General features: G+C 45.3%; 1 protein-coding gene across 1 annotated transcript in view; it reads right to left on the minus strand.

Moving 5' to 3' along the window:
* Nucleotides 1-1,946: 1,946 nt before the first annotated feature.
* The window catches only part of SGIP1 (SH3GL interacting endocytic adaptor 1), a 129,771-nt gene continuing 106,059 nt past the window's right edge, over nucleotides 1,947-25,658 (minus strand). The window contains exons 20-25 of the mRNA XM_066597670.1: nucleotides 24,302-24,457; nucleotides 21,367-21,499; nucleotides 12,918-13,120; nucleotides 9,463-9,527; nucleotides 6,937-7,101; nucleotides 1,947-2,714 (exon numbers count right to left, since the gene is read on the minus strand). Coding sequence (XP_066453767.1) covers nucleotides 2,692-2,714; nucleotides 6,937-7,101; nucleotides 9,463-9,527; nucleotides 12,918-13,120; nucleotides 21,367-21,499; nucleotides 24,302-24,457 — 745 coding nt within the window. The 3' untranslated portion in view covers nucleotides 1,947-2,691. The remainder of the gene's footprint in view (nucleotides 2,715-6,936; nucleotides 7,102-9,462; nucleotides 9,528-12,917; nucleotides 13,121-21,366; nucleotides 21,500-24,301; nucleotides 24,458-25,658) is intronic.

Genomic DNA, 25,658 nt, shown 5'->3' on the forward strand with positions numbered 1-25,658 from the left:
AGATTTAGAGGCTCAGTTACAGCAAATGTGGACTGATGTGCTGCAGGATACCATACAGAACCTGTATGCGTCCATGCCCATCAGTATCACATCTTGTATCCAAGCTAGAGGCGGTACAACAGAATACTACAGCCTCCCTTCAAGTATTCAGTTTTCTGCAATATATTATCCTCTTGCTCTGATATTGTGATCACTTACTTATATCAACGTTACAATCACACAGAAACTTTCAAATGATTCTGACAATTCCTTCTAGGTGCTTAATGAGTATATACGAGTTACCTCCTATAGATCGTGACTTCCTGATGCTTATTTCTTCAGTTTTGTCTTCTTTCAATGTGCCTCCATTGGAACCTGGCTTTAAGGGATTGTTTAGAGTCACAAAACCCTTACCCAGATCTGCGGTGTTGGAAACTCCACTTCTGGCCCAGAGAGCATAGTACGGACTCTCTGTGTGTCCGTCACATCATTGCACGGGGATGGCTGTTCAGCTCATTTTAATAACTAAACTAGCTCCCTTCTTTGTTCCTGCATTGACCATAACAGGAACAGAGTGAGTCCAAACCACGTGACCCACTGGTTAAAGTGGAGGTACCGACACCATAGGTGCAAGTAAGGATTTTGCCTTCCAGGACAGCCCCTTTAACTGCATTGTCTTATGACAATTTAAAATGAAATGTAGCAAAAAATTACCACTGCTTTTAATAAAGCCAAGTGCCTTCCTCTGTTCACTCAATGTTAGGATACTCTTACAGCGCCCAACAGCCTTCCCAGTGATTATTGCGCCTGTGATTTTACACTGGAGCGATAATTGCTAAGTAGGTTGAGCGGATCGGAGATCTTCTCCGGCCGCCCGCCTCCATTCAGAGTAAACAGGCAGTCGTTCATAGATGAACGACTGCGTCCACGAGCCGATAGTCACTTCGTTTTTAGGTCATTTAATAACCAAGAGACTTTGACAAGTGAGCAATTCTCCCTCACTTGCCATGTTGGGTCTTGTGTTAAGACAGGACGAGCCAGCCGTAAATCGCTCTTTTGAGCAATCACTTGACTATCAGCCAGTGTAAAACTACCCTTATACCGTATTTAGACTAGCTTTTGTCTTGAAGAATATGGCCTGTGACTCCCCGGGGGTGAGGGCAGCTTTGTGAAGCATCAGTCCACTGCAATACGTTCAGTTGCCCAACAATTGTATGCATAGGTGACAGTTGTGCAACTTTTTCTCCTATATGCAAGATTTGCAAACTTTCATGCGACTGTCGCGCAAAAAAAGATCAGCCTCTATGGGAAATAAAAGCATGGGCAAGCCTTGACCCGAGTGTGCCTAACCCCAACTTCGAGCCTGGATCGTAAAGGATTTGTGTTGTGGTTGGTATTTTACATATAAGGACATAGCACCAGCTACATATTAAGGAGTAATACTTCCCATCATACAGTTTGGTAGTGCACTGTGTCTTTGTACCAAACTTTTGCACTTTTTTTTTTGCAGATTTTCTCTCTCGACTTAGTAGGAAAAAACATGTCCGCCTTCATTTACATACGGTGCTGCTTTCATTTTTAATTAGGAAAGAGCTTCCTCATACAAAAATCACTTGTTTGCTGGGAGTACTGGTGAACCCGTGGTGATCAGTTGACAAAAGTAGCAACTCCAAACTTAAAGGGGATCTCTCTAAAAGAGACCACCCCTTTAACCGTATTATTTAGATGTAACAGTATACTAAAACCAATGGCACCGATTAGGTCAAAGCTGTGTGCCGCACCGAGACCCCCTACAAGGCTGCATTCTCATGAATATGGGAATAGGAGTTACAGATCCATAATTTCCAGTACGTACATGTATGCGGTCAGCTTTAGTAAATCAGATAGCTGTCCCACAATGCATTGCTGCTGTCATGAATACAGATTCAGGTTCATAAAATAATACAATCGCTTTAAAAGGTCCTTGATTTTGTATTTGAAAGCTTTATTGATTTATTTCACAAACCTTGTTCTGTGTTTTTTTTTCTTCTTTGTCCTGTGACATCCTTCTGATGTCATCATGCAAATGTCATGTCCAAATGGTTTGCATGTTTGGAGATTGTTGTCATGTGCATAGACAAGGATTCAAGACATTGATTAAACCTTAGGCACCCCCTATCATAGCTACTGATACTATACATTTGATTCTATATCGGTGGGTTGCAACTTGTGACCATCTGACTATTATGGAATTTCAACTTTGTGCTGGGAGTTGTGGTTCTACAACAGCTAGAGGGTGACAGGTTGCAGCCCACTATTTTATATATACACAATAATCTCCTTATAAGCAGTGTGCCATTCAACAGTACTACTCAGTTGTTTTTTTCTTTATATATATATATGTATAACCGCATAAATTACATCCATTTATCAATGGTAAAATGTTGTAACGAGAGTCTAACTGCCAAAATACAGCCTTACTGAATTAAGTACAATTTACAAATACGATAATTACATTTTTTTTTTTTTTTTTTTAAAACCATCAACAATGTTACACCTAGATATAAATACTGCAGAAGGGGGCAACACGAAGGTTTCTGTGGAAAATGCTCGGACAGAAGTTGACGCAACTTCCAACAGAACTTTCCCATGCTCCAAGTAGAGTTCATGTTCATGAGCTTTAAAATTACAACCTGTTTGGGAACATTGCTCCAATTGGGGCCTAATCCTCCATTAGACGTCAGCCAGGTACTTCCCTTAGAGAAAAAGAAATGAAGACACATAATCAGCTCTGCAGGAGTAGCGATACCCGAGGCGCATTTCTATAAATAATGCACTTTTGCAGACAGTCTTTCCATTCTTCACAGCCATTTAGACTATGTACAGGATTATTAAACTGATCCTCCCGATCTGAAACCCTCATAACTCACATTTAAGGACACTCAACATAACATACATTTGATATCAATGGAAAGAGAAACTCAAAAAGTTTTGTGGCATAACATCAAAAATGTTTTCTACATCAGAGGTGGTCTATGTGAGCCCCTTTTGTCACTCGACAGACATCGAGCTTGTAGTCACGTTCCTGCAATACACGCTGTAGAGTATCCCGATGATTGATGCGATGGCTTGTGTGACGTGTACTTGCAGATCATGCATGGTGGGTGATATGTAGACTCTGTCTTTACCACTCCTACAGAGAGAGAGAGAAAAAAAAAAAACACACGGTGCACGATCCGGGGAACGTGGAGGCAAAGGAAGAATTTACTATTGCCACGGCCTGCAGTTTGGTAGTCATCTATAGAGCTAACTTCTGAAAGGAGGGAGGGGGGTAGATTTCCTGTTCTGGCTGCGGTAGAAGCCATACCTGTAGCGTCAGGGTACAAAATCCTCATCATTGTTTCCTCATGTCCAAAGCACACTTTCCTACAGGTTACAGCGCAAAATACATTCACTTTGGGGGGAGTCACACATAGGACATAGACAGATGGGTTTTCTCTCCTCCACATTCTGACAATGTTTGTTAACTGTGCCCAAAAGGTGAAAGGCGGCTTCATCAATAACCCCTTCATGACATGGCCTATTTTGGGCTTAAGGACGCAACAATTTTTGGCGGATTTTCTTCTCCATTTATCAAAAGTCATAACTTTTTTATTTTTCCGTCGACGCGGCCGTGTGAGGGCTTGTTTTTTGTGTGGCGAACTGTAGTTTTTATCGGTGCCACTCTTGGGTACATAGACTATATTGTAAAACTTTTATTTTTTTTATGATAGCAGGGAGAGAAAACGCATCAATTCTGCCATAGATTTTTTTTTTTATACAGCGTTAATCATGCAGCATAAATGAGACATTCCATTTTTTCTGCGGACCGGTACGGTTACAACGATACCAAAATTCTTACTTTTTTTTAGGTTTTCCCACTTTTCTGCAATAAAAACCCTTTTTTTGGAAATCTTTTTTCTATTCTAAATTGCTGCATTCAAAGTCCTATAACTTTTTTATTTTTCGATGTATGGAGCTCTATGAGGGCTTATTTTTTGCGAGACGAGCTGTAGTTTTTACTGATACCATTTTGGGGTACATACGGCTTTTTTGATCACTTTTATTGCGTTTTTAGTGAGGCAAAATGCTAAAAATTGGCATTTTGCCTCAGTTTTTTAGCGTTTTTTTGCGTGTACAGTCAAAAGCATGTGCAACTTATTGTACGCGTCGTTACGGACGCGACAATACCAAATATGTGGGGTTTAATTTTTTTTTTAACTTTTTTTATGCTAATCTGAAAAAAAGCATAAAAAAGGGGTTTTTTTACATTTTTTTTTTACATTTTTCTTTTTTTACATTTTTCTTTTCTTTTCTTTACACTATGAGTCCCTCTGAGGGACTTGCAGCACTGTGCCTATGATCGCTTATACAGCGAGCATAGGCATAGGCAATACAGGACGCCGGTGTCTGGCGTCCTGTTGCCATGGTGACAGGCCGGGCTCTCGCGATGACATCGCGAGTTCCGGCCGGAGACACAGAGGGAGTCCGCTCCCTCTGTGAACTCTTTCCCTGCCGCGATCTACTTAGATCGCGGCAGGGAAGGGGTTAACAGCGGGGGGTGCATCTCCGATGTCCCCCCACTGTTGCAGCGGGATGCCGGCTGTGACTGACAGCCGGCTCCCGCTGCGGGATAGCGCGCGATCATATGTGAGCTCGGGCTATCCCCAGGACGTAAGTTTACGCCCTGTTGCGGGAAGTACCAGGCTGCCAGGACGTAAACTTACGCCCTGCAGCGGGAAGGGGTTAAAGACTCCATGACACCATCGCTGTCCACTACGGTTCGCATATTCTTACAGAAAGAACGTTGGCTTGTTTTGTCATCCAGTTTCAGGGCCGGTAACAATTGCATTCGGTAGGGATACCATCGCAAGCGTGTGCGCAAAATCTTCCTCACAGCCAGCTGCAGGGGGTCCAATTCTCTGCTAGGTCTGACAGTGGATTTGTGTGGACTTTGTGTGAAATTTCCAGACACTACGGTGTTTACATGCTTACTGTTGGACGGACGGATGATTTTCGCCTACTGATGCAACCTTTTTCCTTAAAAGTGGAGTATCATTTACGCATTGTGCGCCCACTGAGTGGATCTTAACCAAACGTTATTCTAAAATGACACTGCACACTAATAAAATCAAGAACACAAAACGCTCTCCTGTCTTGGTTGGCAGCCATTCGTCTCATAATTCCCTAGCAACCAATAGAGAATAAGAATACCTTTTGGGCCTCACTTAGCAAAACTTTCTAACAGTAAGACTGACTTTGTTGCCCATAGCAGCCAATCACAGCGCAGCGTTGATTTTACCTCAACGGCTTGTGAAATGAAAGCTGTGCTGTGATTGGTTGCTATGGGCAACAAGGACAGACTTATAGTTTTGCTAAATGAAAATTTTTGAGTTTCTGTTTCCATTAATATCGAATGTATCAGAGTGTAATTAAACATGGGTTTTCAGAGTTTCAGATCAGGAAGATCATTTGTAATAATCCTGTATATTCCTACTAAAAGGAACTTTTGCAGAAGTAAAGCCGCATTTAGACGGGACGAATGTCGGCAAGCGATGCCAGACACTCGTCCCTGGATATACTAGCTCCTGTGCTGCTGCACGTGAGCTTGTATCACTGACTCACAGCGGGCGGCAGGAGCGGATTTTAGTTCTCACGCTCCCCCGCCCCTCTTCATTCAGTTAACATATCGGCTGTTCAATAATGAACGGCTGCTATTTACTCTGCACTGTCATAGTTACACTCATCGTTCATGCTGCATAAAGGTAACATAGAAGTGATGTGCGAGTCACAGTAATGCCTGAGGGCGTGTTCAAAATGGCGTAAGTGCATTTCGGCAGCGCAGATATGCCACATATTTGCGCTATTGAAATGCCCTTATGCCTGTGTATTTCACCCTCTCCACATTGATTTTGTGCGTATATATGCAGTGAATACACAGGGTTTCTGCGTATTTCGTGCACATTTATGCAAGCCCAGAGATTGCAATGAGCTGTTGCGGTGCGCAGATGCACACTGACATAAGTGATGCCCTGTATTTTTTTCACGCGGTCGCACATCACATGAAAAAATACGCTTATATGAATGAACCTACTGGAATCAATGCGTTTTACACATGCACAATTTGCATTCGTAATACACTGCACAAATATGCTCTTGTAAACAAGCCCTTAGTGTTTTCATGACTCAGGGCTTCACCCAGCAGTTTAACTCCTTAGCTGTCTGGGTCAATACAGACTGTGACATCGAAAATGTTTGAGTTTGTTAGAGAGAGGGGGTTACCTGCAAGACCACTGTCTGTCCTGGGACTGGAGGGACAGGGGGGTATGTTACTTGCAATTGTTCTATGTCGCCCCTTTGATCTGCCACTTTCGGGCCCTGTTTTTGGTCATCAAAGATGACTGCAGCAATTTTCTAGCTCTAATGCACACCGTGCACTGCCCTCTGACTGGCCAATGCTAATTACATGAACAGTTCTGGTCAATGAGGACGCAGATATAGTGTATTAGTGGTCTAACACTACCAACGCACCGTGGGGATTAGGAAGCCAAATGATTGCATCGGCCATTTCCATGCAGAAAAAACATGGCCGCAAACTGGCAGATCGGAGGGTCAACAGAGAAGAAAAACTGCAGGTAATAAAACACCTTTCCCCTTCTTGTTCCGATACAAAATTTTGTCCTGAAACGGTGTGGCCGCTTACCATGTCAGCTGGAGGCCAACAAAGAGGTCTGCCAAGGGTAAAGTCTATTAGGCCAATCCAGAGGTATGGCATAAACTTGCCTGTCAGTATTACACTGGCATGCAATAACGCTTCGAAATACTAAGCTAAAAATATTTTTTTTTTGGACCTTCAGCTACAACTATGTAAAGACAATTTGTGTCTCCGGAACAAACAAAATTTGCCTCGTTATTTTTTTTTCATAACATATCACTTACCTGCTGCAAACCTCTTTTTTACAAGTGAGAACCTGTATCCTCCTCCTACAAGCTCGATGTCGCATCCAGACAAAGTGCTTCCTTCACTAGTGAACTGTACTGCTAAGGGTGCTGGTTTAGTTGGGCCTTCTGACAGCTGGAACCTCGCAAGCAAAGAGCCGACACCTGCAATAAAAGATAAAGAGCATCAGTGAGCAGGAAGAGTCCATCCAAAGCGGTGACCACTTTGGAAAATATGGTTTGTGGAAAGGGTTCTCCGACAATCAGCCGTAAACCATGGAGGAACCTGTTCAAAAACTGGAAAGTCATTACATGGTGCCCATTGAAATCAATGGTTTGTCTTTGTATGGTTTGTCCGGGACCTCCAGAATGAAAGATACTCTTTGTAGCGCTCTCTGCTCTGATGGGCAGCTGCAATGGCAAGCACAGCCACTACTAAAAGTCTAGAGCGGGCGCAGTGCCTGCTGGTGAAATCATGACCTCTTTAATGAACTGGGTGGATATGCTGAGAGATCAAGCTCCACCAATGTAATATTGATGACCTATCATAATGTAAGTCTTGGAAAACCTTTTTAAAGTGATCCTCCGGTTCTGGACAAACAAAGATGGCTGCATTGGTTCTCTGATGCACAAACCATAATAGTATGCATCATTAATAGAGATGAGCGAGTATACTTGCTAAGGCACATTACTCGAGCGAGTAGTGCCTTAGTCGAGTATCTCCCCGCTCGTCTCTAAAGATTTGGGGGCCGGAGCGGGTGACAGGTGAGTTGCGGCGGGGAGCGAGGGAGAGAGATCTCCCCTCCGTTACCCCGCCGCTCCCCGAATCTTTAGAGACGAGCGGGGAGATACTCGGCTAAGGCACTGCTCACTCGAGTAATGTGCCTTAGGGAGTATACTCGCTCATCTCTAATCATTAATAGAGATGAGCGAGTATATTCGCTAAGGCTAACTACTCGAGCGAGTAGTGCCTTAGCCGAGTATCCTCCTGCTCGTCTCTAAAGATTCGGGGGCCGGCAGCAGGCGGGGAGCAGCGGGGGACAGCGGGGAGGAACGGAGGGGAGATCTCTCTCTCCGTCTCCCCCCTGCTCACCGCTGCAACTCACCTGTCACCCGCGCCGGCCCCCGAATCTTTAGAGACGAGCGGGGAGATACTCAGCTAAGGCACTACTCGCTCGAGTAATGTGCCTTAGTGAGTATACTCGCTCATCTCTAATCATTATAGATTAATTGAATCATACTACAAAGATATGAAGCTGAAAGATTCTACACATTAAATTCCCTATATACAAAGTGCAGCAATGGACAATTGCATACAGGTATTCGAACCATATTAACAGATCAGTGAGCACCTCCAGCCCAACGTGTGTTTGGTGTCCAGCTTCATCTGGGGGTCATTGGATAGAGCACAAAAACTATCTATAGATTATCTACATGCATACCGGTACATAATAAACTCCGATTCTGCGGGCTATTGATAAGGACGTTATGGCATGATGGTGTTAGCACTAGCGGTATGGAGCCATATGCTGAATGGGATCGGATTAGGAGGGCAGTAACCTAATCAGCGTTTAATATGTACAGATATGGTTGTAGATATATATTTACATACATACCTGTACAGAATATTATAGACAGGTTTTGTGCTTTATCCAATGACTCCTAGATGAAGCTGGACGTGAAACGCATGTTGGGGTGAAGGTGTTCCCTGATCTGTTATGGTATGAATATCTGTAAGCAATTGACCATTGCTGTACTTTGTATATAGGAGATTTAAAGGGGTTGTCCCGCGCCGAAACGGGTTTTTTTTTTCTTCCAATAGCCCCCCCGTTTGGTGCGAGACAAACCCGATGCAGGGGTTTAAAAAAAAAAAAAAAAAAAAAAAAAAGGATAGTACTTACCCGAATCTCCGCGCTCCGGTGACTTCTTACTTACCTTGCGAAGATGGCCGCCGGGATCTTCACCCTCGGTGGACCGCAGGTCTTCTGTGCGGTCCATTGCCGATTCCAGCCTCCTGATTGGCTGGAATCGGCACACGTGACGGGGCGGAGCTACGAGGAGCCGCTCTCCGGCACGAGCGGCCCCATTCAGAAGAAAGAAGACCGGACTGCGCAAGCGCGTCTAATCGGGCGATTAGACGCTGCAAATTAGACGGCACCATGGAGACGGGGACGCTAGCAACGGAACAGGTAAGTGAATAACTTCTGTATGGCTCATAATTAATGCACAATGTACATTACAAAGTGCATTAATATGGCCATACAGAAGTGTATACCCCAACTTTGTTTCGCGGGACAACCCCTTTAATGCGTATAATCTTTCCGCATTATGTCTTTGCAGTATAATTCAATTAATGTAGAATGATGTGAGCATCAAGTTGTATGGACACTGTCCACGTTTTTAAGTATTTTTCATTGATTTGTAAAGAAAGATTATTTAAAAAAAAAATTATATTGTGTTTATTGATTAGATACATGAAAAAAAACGTTTCCACTGAAAGCAAGTGTAAAATTGTTCTAAATTTACCTCCATTTTCAGATTTCTGGGAAATATCAGGGATTTTCCATAATATCCTCTGTTGTTCTGCATTCCTGCAATGGAGAAAATCAGTTAATGGAACAGACAAGACTCACAGCAGCGTTAACATCTACAGTATGGTTAGTGTTACCTGACATTGTCTTTATGATTGTGACATTTAAACTTGTAATGTAATTAACCCCTTAGTGACGAAGCTTGTTTGCACCTTAATGACAGAGCCAAATTTTAGAAATCTGACGTGTCACTTTAACATAGAATAACTCCGTAAAGGTTTTGCATATCCAGGTGATTCTGACATTGTTTTTTCGCCACATCTTGTACTGCATTTAGGTGGTAAAAATAGTCTGACAGAATTTACGTATATTTATTAAAAGTGCCAAAATTGGGAAAATTTTCAAAAAATTGTCAATTTTTTCACATTTTCAACTGCAATATCTCAAATATGTGCAAACATGCTGTACAAATTTTTGATAAGATATATATTTCCATCTGTTTACTTTATTCTGGATGCACATTGGAAAAACGTTAGTTTTTTTTAACCATTTAGGAGAAGTACAAATTTAACATTACTTATTAACATTTTGAGGAACACTTTGTTTTCCTACACTAAGCCAAGACTGTAAAGGCTCATAGGCGTCAGAATGATAGATACCCCCCACAAAAGACCTAACTTTAAAAAATATACCCACCCCTCAATGTATTCACTGAGGGGTGTAATGAGTATTTTGACCCCACAGTTTTTTTCAGGAGTTAATGCAATTTAGAGGAGAAAAAAAACACAATTTCCTATTTTTGCAAATATGTCATTTTAGGGACAGTTTTTTTTCTATATTGCACATTAAAATGAGGACTTGCACCCCAAAATGGATTCCCCTGTTTGTCCCGTGTTCAGAAACATACCCACTCTAGCCACAATCTACTTACAGGACACATAGGTAGGCCTATAATGGAGGGAACACCCGTTGGACTTCAGGGCACAACTGAATAAATTCCAGGCACCATTGCTCACTTGTTGAGCCATTAAGCTGCCAAAACAATTAGAATGCCGCCCACAAATGAATTTTGAAATCTAGAACCCTTAGCACATTTATCTAGGTGCGTACCAAGCATTCTGACCCCACAGTATAAAGCAAGTGGGCTCTATGTTGCGGATATCAGTGGTAAAATAGAACATGCTGCGTTCTGTTTTCTGGGAGTGGATTACGTAATTCCGACCCGCTAATGTGAGCAGAATTGCGTAATCCAATGCATTTGAATGATCCGCATATTACTGAGAATCAAACGCATGCGTAAACTGCAATTCCCATCCGCTGGTTTGAGACCGGCCTAAGGTAGAGCGCTACCTTTTTGTACTATTTGATAATGGTGATCACATGACCAGGAACCGCTCACCGCGGCCTCCGGTCACTGCTCCAGGCTCTCGTCTATCTTTGGCAGCCAAGAGCAAGGAGATTCTAAATTTCCCGGGCCTTCCCCGGCTCCGGTGCATGTGTCTGTCATTTTGTCAGCGGGCGCATGCGCAAAAGCTGGGGAAGGTCTGTAGAGGATGATCACATCGGGGTTCAAATGCGGAGACGTCCGGTAAGAAGTTGCATCTCCCCTCACCGATTGCATCGGTGATGGGAGATGAAACGTCAACTTTTAAAAAAAACTTTTACGTAATGGCCATTATCCATTGGATAACGGGGATCAAGTGACCAAGCAACCGCATACCGCAGCCCCCCATAACATCTCTCTAGGCTCTTGGTTACTTTTGGTAAGAGATTTTAAATTTACCGGGCAATCCCTGACTTTTGGGTATGCGCCCGCCATTTTGCTTACTGGCACATGTGCAGAAGCTGGGAAAGGACAGCGGATAAAGATCCCATCGGGGGACAAATCCGGGGACCTCAGGTGATAGTTCGGTTTTAAAGATGAGCGAGCACGCTCGCGTCAGGCTGATGCTCGAGCGAGCATCGATCTTCTGGAGTAACTGATTACTCGTCTGAGCAAATGCAGGGGGTGGGAGAGTGAGAGAGATCATCAGCCTTAAACGAGCGTGCTCGCTCATCTCTATTAGTTTTTAAAAAAAAACTTTACATGATCGGTGTCATCCAATGGATAACGGCGTTCACATGACCAGGGGCTGCATACAGTGGCCCCCCCGGTGACATCTCCCTGCACTCAGCTATCTTTGATAGCCGGGAGATTTTAAATCTGCCAGGCTATCTGGCCTTCTGCGTATGCGCGCCACATCAGCGTATTTGCAGAAGCCCACAGCAGGTCCTGGCAGGACCAGATCGCCAGGGAACATCACTGAGGACAGAGGTGAGTAGTTTCATCTCACCTCACAGATTTGATCTGTGAGGAGAGCTGAAACTTTAAATGTATTTAGTTTTTTGCTTTTACTTTTATGCGATCACTGTTATCCATTGGATAACGGCGATCACGTGACCTGGGGTCGCAATGACCTCTCCCTGCTCTCGGCTATGTTTGACAGCCGGGAGCAGGGAGACTTCTCCCAGGCCCTCCGGCTTTCTGCGCATGCGCTCAACATTTTTACGTCTGGCGCGCATCTGCAGAAGACTGCCTCAGGTCCTGGCAGGACCAGAACGCCGTGGGACATTGCGGAGGATGAAGGTGAGTAGTTTTAGCTCCCCCCCCCATGGATTATAATTAAAAAAGCAATTTTAAGTCCCAACGTCACAGAAGAATTTGGGAATATAAATTTATAAACCACCTTTGGTACTATCAGAAACTGTATCAATCTCAGAGGTGGGTTTCTACATCAGTGGAGATTATGAGATATGAGAAACCGAGCAGAGGTAACACACTGTCCTGTTGACCCCCTAACATCAATTTAGAGACTATAAAACTTTGACATTCCTTATTACTGGACTAATTATTTGCTGTTATGCTCATGCCTCCCTGGTATTTATCGAAGTGCTATTAATCACAACTTGTCTGTGCTCTCTTATCCTGTCTCTGGTATTTAAGTGCCAAATAAGTGCACCATGCTAGTGCCCTCCCATGTGATCATGTGTATATATTAAAATACATCTTTAGATTTGCCTGAGGAAGAACCTCGAGTAGGTTTGAAAGCTCGCTATAACATCATGCACTTTTGTTAGCCATTAAAAAGCATCATATATACAAGATTACTTGGTTTCTCTCACTGAGAACAATCACACTGGCTAACGCAGTACTAAACTTTTTGTTTTATTTTAACAAATTGGAAGTTATTTCAAATTATATTTATCTCCAAGGTGGACACTATTACTTTATTACGCAGTAGTGACACCGCTCAGGCATTTATTACCATAATCCTCCTGTGCTTAGTATTTTTTTTTACAGTTCTGACCCTATAAAATGTTCCCCATTATTATGCAGATGAGTCAGTCTGAAACAAAAGGTGTTAATTTTGCAATTAAACAACTCCGGGTCCTTTACTATGTTAAGCTTACCATACAGCAGCAGGAAGGACGGCCTGGAGTTTCTTTACTCCACCATCTATAGGGATAACAAACTGGACGTTGTTGAGGGCTACCAGTGAGGCCATGGAATCAGGGTTGTACTTGTAGTCTATCCGGAGATCTGTGCTGGTAGGATCACACCTCCAGTTCACTGCAATATTCAGAGGAGTAGACTGGAGCCCCTGGGAAGATACCTGGTTCAACAGAAGAGAGTGTCACTACTAACCTGACCTCTCAGGAGATGCTGAAATTTAACAGCACTAGTAACTGCCGTGTTTCCCCGAAAATAAGACAGTGTCTTATATTAATTTTTGTTCAAAAAGGTTTAACTTTTTTACATGTATAGCTGCCTGGACACTATTTAAATTGACTTTTTAAATTAACGGTTAGCAGGGCTTAATTTTGCAGTAGGGCTTATATTTCAAGCATTCTCAAAAAGCCTGAAAAATCATTTTGCATCCTCAAAAATTCTGGAAAATCATGCTAGGTCTTATTTTCAGAGTATGTCTTATTTTCAGGGAAACAGGGTATATTTTGTTTTTAAATACGCACTTTGGCCGGGACACACTTTAGAACTCCATCCGTGTAACGGATGGAGCTAAAGACAGTGTGGTTAGCCCCTTGTCGTGTACTGATCCCTGTATAATACAGAATAAAAGGCCTTTTTACATGGCCCAATCACAGTTCAGATTTTTGCTGGGTTACAGGAATCTGAACGGTGATCGGGCCATGTACATGCCCGCAGCAACTGAACAATGAATGATAATTTGTTTGACACCGCCTTCCCTTATGCCCAGTGTGGTAGTAGGCTATACCTGCAGATATATATATATATATATATACACACACACATATATGTACTGGCAACTCAACATCTAATTTATATTATATATGATTATGTGGGTTTGTCAGTTTTAAAAATAGCGCTGATATACTTGCACATTTGTGCTAGATACCGAGGTTCTAGTGCTATGACACAAAGTCAGAGGAGAATGGACATGCGCTATGTGTAGAGATGAGCGAACGTACTCGGTAAGGGCGATTTCGCAATCGAGCACCGCGATTTTCGAGTACTTCACTACTCGGGAGAAAAGTACTCGGGTGCGCTGTGGGGTGGGGGGTTGCAGAGGGGAGTGGGGGGTAGCAGCGGGGAACAGGGGGGAGCCCTCTCTCTCTCCCTCTCCCCCCCACTCCCCGCTGCAACCCCCCGCCCCACAGCGCCCCCGAGTACTTTTCACCCGAGTAGTGAAGTACTCGAAAATCGCGGTGCTCGATTGCGAAATCGCCCTTACCGAGTACGTTCGCTCATCTCTAGCTATGAGTTTAGAACACACCAAGATCAAGGCGGGAAGAAACAGGTCCAACTACTTCTAAGTAATCTTTTACAGTTATTAATTAAATATTGTAAAGGTGTTTTTAATTATGTTAATACGTAGGTTATTACTTCATGACCACGTTTATGCCTATTGAAGCGTGTATTAAATATCCCTTACATGGAATATATATATTATATATGTTTGAATGCACTTGAGAAAGGTTCAAGAGAACTGAAATATTGCAATGGGTGAATAAACAGGTCGTTTTGGGATGTACTGTCTCAGTGATTCTTCTATGATGGTTGGCTACATCTGAAGTTTTGGATCAAGCTTCTTGAAGAGATGTGCATAGAGATGAGCGAACGTACTCGTCTGAGCTTGATGCTCGTTCGAGTATTAGGGTGTTCGAGATGCTCGTTACTCGAGACGAGTACCACGCGATGTTCGAGTTACTTTCACTTTCATCTCTGAGACATTAGCGCGCTTTTCTGGCCAATAGAAAGACAGGGAAGGCATTACAACTTCCCCCTGCGACGTTCAAGCCCTATACCACCCCCCTGCAGTGAGTGGCTGGGGAGATCAGGTGTCACCCGAGTATTTAAATCGGCCCCTCCCGCGGCTCGCCACAGATGCATTCTGACATAGTTCAGGGACAGTGCTGCTGGTGCCGGAGCTGCTATAGGGAGAGTGTTAGGAGTATTTTAGGCTTCAAGAACCCCAATGGTCCTTCTTAGGGCCACATCTAACCGTGTGCAGTACTGTGGAGGCTGCTTTTTGCAGTGTTGCACTTTTTTTTTTTTTGTATATCGGGCGTGCAGAGCATTGCGTCCTCAGTCTGCAGTCATTGTACAGAGTATAGGGGCAGTACTGGTGAGGCAGGGACAGTGGGAAAGGTGAAAGAGATATACTGTCTATATAGGCAGTGGGCTTTTTCAAACAAATTTGGGAAAAAACATTCTATTTGGGCTGCCTGTGACCGTCCTCAGTGTACTGCGTCTCTGCTGGGGGTAGTAGTCCTAATTAATACGCAGCTAAGTGTTACAGCAGGCTTGCGCAAAATTCTTTCCTGGCTCTGCGTTGCCCGTTACATCACCGCCGTCATCCCGTCCAGAGGGAAACAGTATTCATATATATATGCTGCCTACAGTATCTGTCTGCTGTCTCAGCTCAGCCTTTAAAAAAATAGAAGCAAAATACTTAAGGCCTACTAGTGGCCTTTGGACACTTGACTGCTTCTGCGCTGTGAATTCCACTAGCTCAGTCATACGCACCTACGTCTCACTACAGGCTTGCGCAAAATTCTTTCCTGGCTCTGCTGTGCGTTCCGTAAGCGAAGTCAGCCTCCAACCACAGGCCAATAAGCGGCACATTTAATTACAGCGTTCTGTTTCTGCACTACTGGTAATACACCATGCTGAGGGGTAGGGGTAGGCCTAGAGGACGTGGACGCGGGCGAGGACGCGGAGGCCCAAGTCAGGGTGTGGGCACAGGCCGAGCTCCTGATCCAGGTGTATCGCAGCCGACTGCTGCGGGATTAGAAGAGAGGCACGTTTCTGGCGTCCCCAGATTAATCTCACAATTAATGGGTCCACTAGGTAGACCTTTATTAGAAAATGAGCAGTGTGAGCAGGTCCTGTCGTGGATGGCAGAAAGTGCATCCAGCAATCTATCGACCACCCAGAGTTCTGCGCCGTCCACTGCTACAACTCTGAATCCTCTGGCTGCTGCTCCTCCTTCCTCCCAGCCTCTTCACTCCATTACAATGACACATTCTGAGGAGCAGGCAGACTCCCAGGAACTGTTCTCGGGCCCCTGCCCAGAATGGGCAGCAATGGTTCCTATCCCACCGGAGGAGTTTGTCGTGACCGATGCCCAACCTTTGGAAAGTTCCCGGGGTCCGGGGGATGAGGCTGGGGACTTTCGGCAACTGTCTCAAGAGCTTTCAGTTGGTGAGGAGGACGACGACGATGAGACACAGTTGTCTATCACTCAGGTAGTAGTAATTGCAGTAAGTCCGAGGGAGGAGCGCACAGAGGATTCGGAGGAAGAGCAGCAGGACGATGAGGTGACTGACCCCACCTGGTTTGCTAAGCCTACTGAGGACAGGTCTTCAGAGGGGGAGGCAAGTGCAGCAGCAGAGCAGGTTGGAAGAGGCAGTGCGGTGGCCAGGGGTAGAGGCAGGGCCAGACCGAATAATCCACCAACTGTTTCCCAAAGCGCCCCCTCGCGCCATGCCATCCTGCAGAGGCCGAGGTGCTCAAAGGTCTGGCAGTTTTTCACTGAGAGTGCAGACGACCGACGAACAGTGGTGTGCAACCTTTGTCGCGCCAAGATCAGCCGGGGAGCGACCACCACCAGCCTCACCACCACCAGCATGCGCAGACATATGATGGCCAAGCACCCCACAAGGTGGGACGAAGGCCGTTCACCGCCTCCGGTTTGCACCACTGCCTCTCCCCCCGTGCCCCAACCTGCCACTAAGATCCAACCCCCCTCTCAGGACACAGACACGACCGTCTCCCGGCCTGCACCCACACCCTCACCTCCGCTGTCCTCAGCCCCATCCAGCAATGTCTCTCAGCGCACCGTCCAGCCGTCGCTAGCGCAAGTGTTTGAGCGCAAGCGCAAGTACGCTGCCACGCACCCGCACGCTCAAGCGTTAAACGTGCACATAGCCAAATTGATCAGCCTGGAGATGCTGCCGTATAGGCTTGTGGAAACGGAGGCTTTCAAAAACATGATGGCGGCGGCGGCCCCGCGCTATTCGGTTCCCAGTCGCCACTACTTTTCCCGATGTGCCGTCCCAGCCCTGCACGACCACGTCTCCCGCAACATTGTACGCGCCCTCACCAACGCGGTTACTGGCAAGGTCCACTTATATCTCCCTGACGGCACATTGGGTGAATTTAGTGGAGGCTGGGACCGAGTCAGAGCCTGGGACCGCTCACGTCCTACCCACCCCCAGAATTGCGGGCCCCAGCTCGGTGCTGGTATCTGCGGCGGTGTATGCTTCCTCCACTAAACCACCCTCCTCCTCCTCCCCCTACGCAACCTCTGTCTCGCAATCAAGATGTGTCAGCAGCAGCACGTCGCCAGCAGTCGGTGTCGCGCAGCGTGGCAGCACAGCGGTGGCCAAGCGTCAGCAGGCCGTGCTGAAACTACTCAGCTTAGGAGAGAAGAGGCACACGGCCCACGAACTGCTGCAGGGTCTGACAGAGCAGACCGACCGCTGGCTTTCGCCACTGAGCCTCCAACCGGGCATGGTCGTGTGTGACAACGGCCGTAACCTGGTAGCGGCTCTGCAGCTCGGCAGCCTCACGCACGTGCCATGCCTGGCCCACGTCTTTAACTTGGTGGTTCAGCGCTTTCTGACAAGCTACCCACGCTTGTCAGACCTGCTCGGAAAGGTGCGCCGGCTCAGCGCACATTTCCGCAAGTCCAACACGGACGTTGCCACCCTGCAACATCGGTTTAATCTGCCAGTGCACCGACTGCTGTGCGACGTGCCCACACGGTGGAACTCTACGCTCCACATGTTGGTCAGGCACTATGAGCAGCGTAGAGCTATAGTGGAATACCAACTTTACAGAAGAGTGGGCCTGGTTGGCAGCCATCTGCCAGGTCCTTGGAAACTTTGAGGAGTCTACCCAGATAGTGAGCGGCGATGCTGCAATCATTAGCGTCACCATTCCTCTGCTGTGCCTCTTGAGAAGTTCCCTGCAAAGCATAAAGGCAGACGCTTTGCGCTCGGAAACGGAGGTGGGGGAAGACAGTATGCCGCTGGATAGTCAGGGCACCCTCCTGTCTATATCTCAGCGCGTTGAGGAGGAGGAGGGGGAGGAGCATGAGGAGGAGGGGGAAGAGACAGCTTGGCCCACTGCTGAGGGTACCCATGCTGCTTGCCTGTCATCCTTTCAGCGTGTATGGCCTGAGGAGGAGGAGGATCCTGAAAGTGATCTTCCTAGTGCGGACAGCCATGTGTTGCGTACAGGTACCCTGGCACACATGGCTGACTTCATGTTAGGATGCCTTTCTCGTGACCCTCGCGTTACACGCATTCTGGCCACTACGGATTACTGGGTGTACACACTGCTCGACCCACGGTATAAGGAGAACCTTTCCACTCTCATACCCGAAGAGGAAAAGGGGTTCGAGAGTGATGCTATACCACAGAACCCTGGCGGACAAACTGATGGTAAAATTCCCATCCGACAGCGCTAGCGGCAGAAGGCGCAGTTCCGAGGGCCAGGTAGCAGGGGAGGCGCAGAGATCAGGCAGCATGTACAGCACAGGCAGGGGAACACTCTCCAAGGCCTTTGACAGCTTTATGGCTCCCCAGCAAGACTGTGTCACCGCTCCCCAGTCAAGGCTGAGTCGGCGGGACTCTGTAAAAGGATGGTGAGGGAGTACGTAGCCGATCGCACGACCGTCCTCCGTGACGCCTCTGCCCCCTACAACTACTGGGTGTCGAAGCTGGACACGTGGCCTGAACTCGCGCTGTATGCCCTGGAGGTGCTTGCTTGTCCTGCGGCTAGCGTCTTGTCAGAGAGGGTGTTTAGTGCGGCTGGGGGAATCATCACGGATAAGCGTACCCGCCTGTCAACCGACAGTGCCGACAGGCTTACAATCATAAAGATGAACAAAGCCTGGATTTCCCCAGACTTCTCTTCTCCACCAGCGGACAGCAGCGATACCTAAACAATACGTAGGCTGCACCCGCGGATGGAAGCATCGTTCTCTATCACCATAAAAAACGGGGACCTTTTAGCTTCATCAAACTGTGTATAATATTCCTCCTCCTTCTCCTGCTCCTCCTCCTGAAACCTCATGTAATCACACCGAACGGGCAATTTTTCTGAGGCCCACAAGGCTCAGTCATATAACTTTTGTAAACAATGTTTATACGTTTCAATTCTCAATTCAATAAAGCGTTGAAACTTTCACCTCAACCAATTTTTATTTTAACTGGGCTGCCTCCAGGCCTAGTTACAAATTAAGCCACATTAACCAAAGCGATTAATGGGTTTCACCTGCCCTCTTGGTTGGGCATGGGCAATTTTTCTTTAGTACATTTGTACTGTTGATACACCAATTTTTTTGGGGCCCTCGCCTACAGTGTAATCCTAGTAATTTTTAGCCCACCTGCATTAAAGCTGACGTTACCTCAGCTGTGCTGGGCACTGCAATGGGATATATTTATTTACCGCCACTGGGTTCCAGGGAGCCACCCACGCTGTCGTTCCACACGGAGTTGTAACTGCATGTGTCCACTTCTAAAGAGCCCCAGTCTGACTGGGGCATGCAGTGTGGGCCGAAGCCCACCTGCATTAAACCTGACGTTACCTCAGCTGTGATGGGCACTGCAATGGGATTTATTTATGTACTGCCGGTGGGTTCCAGGGAGCCACCTATGCTGTCGGTCCACACGGAGTTGTAACTGCATGTGCCCACTTCTAAAGAACCCCAGTCTGACTGGGGCATGCAGTGTGGGCCGAAGACCACCTGCATTAAACCTGACGTTACCTCAGCTGTGATGGGCACTGCAATGGGATTTATTTATGTACCGCCGGTGGGTTCCAGGGAGCCACCCATGCTGTCGGTCCACAGGGACTTCACATTAGGGATTTGTACCTGCCAGTGTCTATGTATTAAAAACTCCGGTCAGACTGGGGCATGCACTGTGGGCCGAAGACCACCTGCATTAAACCTGACGTTACTCAGCTGTGCTGGGCACTGCAATAGGATATATTTATGTACCGCCGGTGGCTTCCTGGGACCCACCCATGCTGTCGTTCCACACGGAGTTGTAAATGCATCTGTTTCTACTTCTAAAGAACCCCAGTCTGACTGGGGCATGCAGTGTGGGCCGAAGCCCACCTGCATTAAGCACGACATTACTACCTCAGCTGTGTTGGGCAATGCAATGGGATATTTTTATGTACCGCCGGTGGCTTCCTGGGACCCACCCATGCTGTCGTTCCACACGGAGTTGTAACTGCATGTGTCCACTTCTAAAGAACCCCAGTCTGACTGGGGCATGCAGTGTGGGCCGAAGCCCACCTGCATTAAACCTGACGTTACCTCAGCTGTGATGGGCAATGCAATGGGATTTATTTATGTACAGCCGGTGGGTTCCAGGGAGACACCCATGCTGTGGGTGCACACGGAATTCTCATTGCGGAGTTGTACCTGCCTGTGACTATTTATAAAAAACCCCGGTCTGACTGGGGCATGCAGACACCTTGACAGAATGAATAGTGTGTGGCACATGGGTTCCCCATTGCTATGCCCACGTGTGCAGCTCCTGATGGCGGTGGCACAGGATTGGATTTCTCATTGCTTCTGTATAGCATTATGGGCTATCGCCCCACCGCTTTTAAAGAGGGTCGCTGTCTGGCCGTGCCAACCCTCTGCAGTGTGTGCCTGCGGTTCCTCCTCATGGCAGGCGCGCTTATAAATAGACATCAGGGTGGTGTGGCATGAGGGCAGCTGAAGGCTGCGTAGGGACACTTTGGTGTGCGCTGTGGACACTGGGTCGTGCGGGGGGGGGGGGGGGGTTGGGTAGCATGTAACCCAGGAGAAGTGGCAGCGGAGTGTCCCACAGGCAGTGATTGTGCTTTGTTGGAGGTAGTGTGGTGCTTAGCTAAGGTATGCCTTGCTAATGAGGGTTTTTCAGAAGTAAAAATTGTTGGGGGGGGGGGGGGCACTCTTGCTGCTATTGTGGCTTAATAGTGGGACCTGGGAACTTGAGATGCAGCCCAACATGTAGCCCCTCGCCTGCCCTATCCGTTGCTGTGTCGTTCCCATCACTTTCTTGAATTGCCCAGATTTTCACAAATGGAAACCTTAGCGAGCATCGGCGATATACAAAAATGCTCGAGTCGCCCATTGACTTCAATGGGGTTCGTTACTCGAAACGAACCCTCGAGCATCACGAAAATTTCGTCTCGAGTAACGAGCACCCGAGCATTTTGGTGCTCGCTCATCTCTAGATGTGCACCTATGGCTTTAATCTTAGTGCCGTTTCACAACCCAGTGGATTTACACGGTGACTCCAATAATCAGACAGGAAAACTGTGTACAAAGCTGGAGATAGACTTATTATCAGTAACTGTCGTCATTACCTGATATTTCAACATGTCTACGTTATAATACGTTGCTTGTGGCTTTTGTTCTGAGACTTTCTTTAAATGCGTCATCAAGTTTGGCATGTTGACCCAAAATTCTTTTGCATTAGGGGTGGGCTGCGTGTTGTCGCTGTAAGTAAAAACAACAAAGAGTTAATAATGACACCTGCAATGTTTAAGCTTTCTGTCTGCAAGAATAGTGCAAATTGTACATTATGTGTATCGGGTGCGCATGTCTGGTAATTTGGGGCAAGCACTACAAATTTGGAGCATACTCATTCAAGCTAGAAATTTTGCAAAGTGATTGCTATATGGCATCTGCAGGATTTCTTCTTCAGGAAAAAACTTTACATGTTGCAGGTTTTACTGTAGGAAATGTTGCACTTGCTTTATAACATTTTGCATACATTAAACTTTGAGAAATGGCAGACAGTTTTTTTTGCTTCATTTTTTAAACGAAACCAATGCCAAAGTGCTTATTGCAAGAGTTTTTATAAATGGTCCCTATTGATCCCCCAGTGTGAGTACTGGAAGGCTTGGCTGAATGCATTGAGAGGCACTGCTGAGTAGTCCACCCATTCTAATTTTAGAGATGGCGGACTACTTGGCAATGGCGGCTTTCAGCACTCACACCAGGGTAACGATAGAGAAGGTCACTTTCACACGAGCTACAAAATCTCCCGATTTTCCGGCGATGCGATAGAACTACAAAACACATGTTTGTGAAAGCCATGCTTTCCAATGGGTTCCTTCACATTAGCTATGTTTTTACTAATGCTATGTTGCGAGAAAAAAAAATTGTGACATGACCTGTCTTTCTGCTATGTGGTATTTTTTGTAGCTCACATTTCCTTATGGAGCCTCCTTGTTTATTGCATCGCACAAACTTGCAATTTTCCTGCAATGCGATAAATTTTTAAAATTAGAAACTGCTATTAACTTTCTCGCGACAAAATCGCGGGCAGCAGCGATTCAAGCATTTTAACAAAAGAAAAAAGAAGCATCACTGACGCTACAAAACTGCGATATCGCAGCGGCGATATCGCTGACGCCCGTGTGAAAGAGGCCTAACATTTACATCCCTGGACTCTACAGGTCACCTACTTTTAGCCCATAAGCTTAGCTTACAGGTTTAAAAGTAGGTGACAGATGCCCTTTAAAAATCAGGACCGCACGTCGTATATTAAAGAATAGGGTTATTGGTATATGAATATTCAAGAATTGCATAGAGCAATTCTATAGTATATTAGCATTATTTTTGAGGGGCAGCAATAACCAAATTGAGCAAGCTGCTTCCCTATTAGGCCATAAGAATACACAGACTGTTTCACCCCTTCGGGACCAGAGATTTTAATTTTCCCATTGACTTAGCCGTATGAGAGCTAAAGCAGGATGAGTCGTACTTTTTAAATAGTACCATTTAATGTACAGAAAAAGGTTTTAAAACTTAAGTGGGGAAATGTAAATTTTTTTTTAAAGCAGTTTTTACTGTGTTCACAGCGCAGTAAAAACAACATATGAACTTTGTTCTATGGTTCAGGACAATTATGTTAAAACCAAATTTATATAGCTTTTTGATTAGAGATGAGCGAATATACTCGTTTCGAGTAATTACTCGATCGAGCGCCGCGATTTTCGAGTACTTCCGTACTCGGGTGAAAAGATTCGGGGGGCGCCGGGGGCGGGGGGAGGCGTGGCGGAGCGGGGGGTAGCAGCGGGGAACAGGGGGGAGCCCTTTCTCTCCCCCCCACTCCCCGCTGCAACCCCCCACTCACCCACGGCGCCCCCCGAATCTTTTCGCCCGAGTACGGAAGTACTCGAAAATCGCGGCGCTCGGGCGAAAAAGGGGCGTGGCCGAGTAGGTTCGCTCATCTCTATTTTTGATGTTTTTCTGTTTTTTTTAAAAATATAAACGAAAATTGCTTTTGGTCACTATATTCTGAGACTTCTAACTTTACTTTTTCGTCAATTGGGTTCTATAAGGGCTCATTTTTTGCAGGGTAAGCTGTGGCTTTTATTACCACCATTTTGGGAAACATCTTTGTGATCACTTTTTACTCAAATTTTTGGGAGGTGGGAGAACAAAAATAAAAAATAGATAAAATAACAATTTTAGCCTTTTTTTATGGCATTCACTGTGCGGGATAAATATTGTGATATTTTAACGCCTTGGAATTTTACGTACATGGCGATCCCAAATAAGTGGGGTTTAATTGTTTAGGTTTCTATGGGGATAACAAGGGTTTTGTGTACTTATAATATTTAACATTCTTTTTTTTAACTCTTAAAAAAAAACTTTATCAAACCATTTTTGCTAATTTTATTTAATCCCCACAGAGGACTTGAACTTGCATTTATTTGATTGCTTGTAGTATATACTACAATTCTTCTTCAGAATAGTATATAGCGATTTTTGATATTGCCTATCAAGTCTTGCTGCGGGCAAGGTTGGATAGACATCTATGCATGGCAGCCCTGGAAGCCTTCAGTAGGCTTTAGGCTGCCATGCTAGCCCATCGGCACCCCACTTCCCTCCTGCTGACTGTTTAGACATGCGGATGGCTTTGACTGCGGCATATAATCAATTACCTACTGCGATCAAAGCCAACTCTAAATCGAGGCAGTTACTGTCCTCAGCCCGACTCTATATACTCTTCATGACCTCCAGACAGAAATTTACCATCGGAGGTTATTAAGGGGTTAATGATCTCCTGGTCTGCTATTATACACATAATGTAAACCTGTATATTTCTGACAGACTTGTAGGACAACTGCGGCAAACGGATTTCTCCACCGTCATCATCTTGCTCTATTTGCAGTTCATTTCTGCTTTTAACTCTACACAGTGATTCTGAGAGTACAAGTAAGGGTCAAGGGCAGGATCATAAGGAAAGTCTATGTTTTGCAGAGAGGATGCAGTACTGACACTGACCAGCAGAGGAGCTGTGGGTTTGGCAGAACATGTTCTAACCGGCTGTAGTTTGTGATGCGGAAAGTCAGTGCGGCTGGTGCTGGGTTGTTGGAGAAATGACGGGTGATTCCAGCTGGGAATGACAAGACCATTTCTCCTGTGATTTTCACTATCAACCTGAAACACACAGAGAAGACAATATAAATGTTTTTGGCCATCACTTTGGCTATTTCAGAAATATCCAAAATTTCACATGAATTGATTTGTCTTACTGTAGTATAAAAATAACATTGTGTAACAAGAGTATCTTTGTTTTACATATTTTATATATTTTTTTTCTCCATCCACATTGAAAGCCAATTTTAAAATTCTACTGCAGTAAATATGCCATTTTCGTAACTCCTATTCCCTACTATGGGAGTTACGGCTATATAGCAAGGGTGCAGATTTTCATGTAGATCTGCAGTAGATTTCATTGAAAGGGTGAAGTCTGCATCAGACCTACACTAAAATCTACACCAAATCATCTACCATGTGTATACACCCTAAGACAGCCCCAACTGTGACCACACCTAGTCACTGCATATAGGTGGGATGGGTCTCTTGGGACTGTTCTGCAGATATGTGTGGGTCTCAGAGGTGGGACCCGCATCTATCAGACTTTTATGTGTGATTGTTCTCAATAAGAGAAACCAAGTCATCTTGTAGATATGATACCTTTTAATGGCTAACAAAAATACATGATGTCAATGCAAGCTTTCAGACCTCTCAGGGTCCTTCATCAGGCTAATTGAAATGGATCCGAAGAGGCATGCGCATTATTATATATATATATATATATATATATATATATATATATATATATATATATATATATATATATATATATATATACACACACACACATACACACACACACACACACAGTTATGACAAGGCACAGACATAGTGGGATTAATTTGCACTTAAAAGAATTGTACAAGAGAAGTACAAACATAGATGTAAAGGTATTATGGTCCCTGAATTAGTGTTAAGAGATCATCAGGTCATCAGTGTTATAGAGGCCTCATACTTCCTAGTCACGTATAAATCCTTTTGAAGAAGTTAACCCTCTGTTGAAAGTGTTGCAAGTGTCAAAAGTTGTTATAAATTTGTATTCCCAAATTGTTCTGTGCCGCTGTGACTTGAAATTGCCTTTCAATACAATAACTTACATGTCTTCAAGTTGTGTACATGAATAAAAAAGTGTTCCGCCACAGGGAATTCTGTCTTTCTCGGTTTTATTGTGTGGTGATGAGATCATAAAACCTTCACATCTATGTTTGTATTACTGTTGTGGTATTCTTTTAAGTGCAAATTTATCCCACCGTCTGTTCCT

Source organism: Eleutherodactylus coqui, chromosome 3 (genome assembly GCF_035609145.1).
Source record: "Eleutherodactylus coqui strain aEleCoq1 chromosome 3, aEleCoq1.hap1, whole genome shotgun sequence".
In the NCBI taxonomy this organism is placed as follows: Eukaryota; Metazoa; Chordata; class Amphibia; order Anura; family Eleutherodactylidae; genus Eleutherodactylus; species Eleutherodactylus coqui.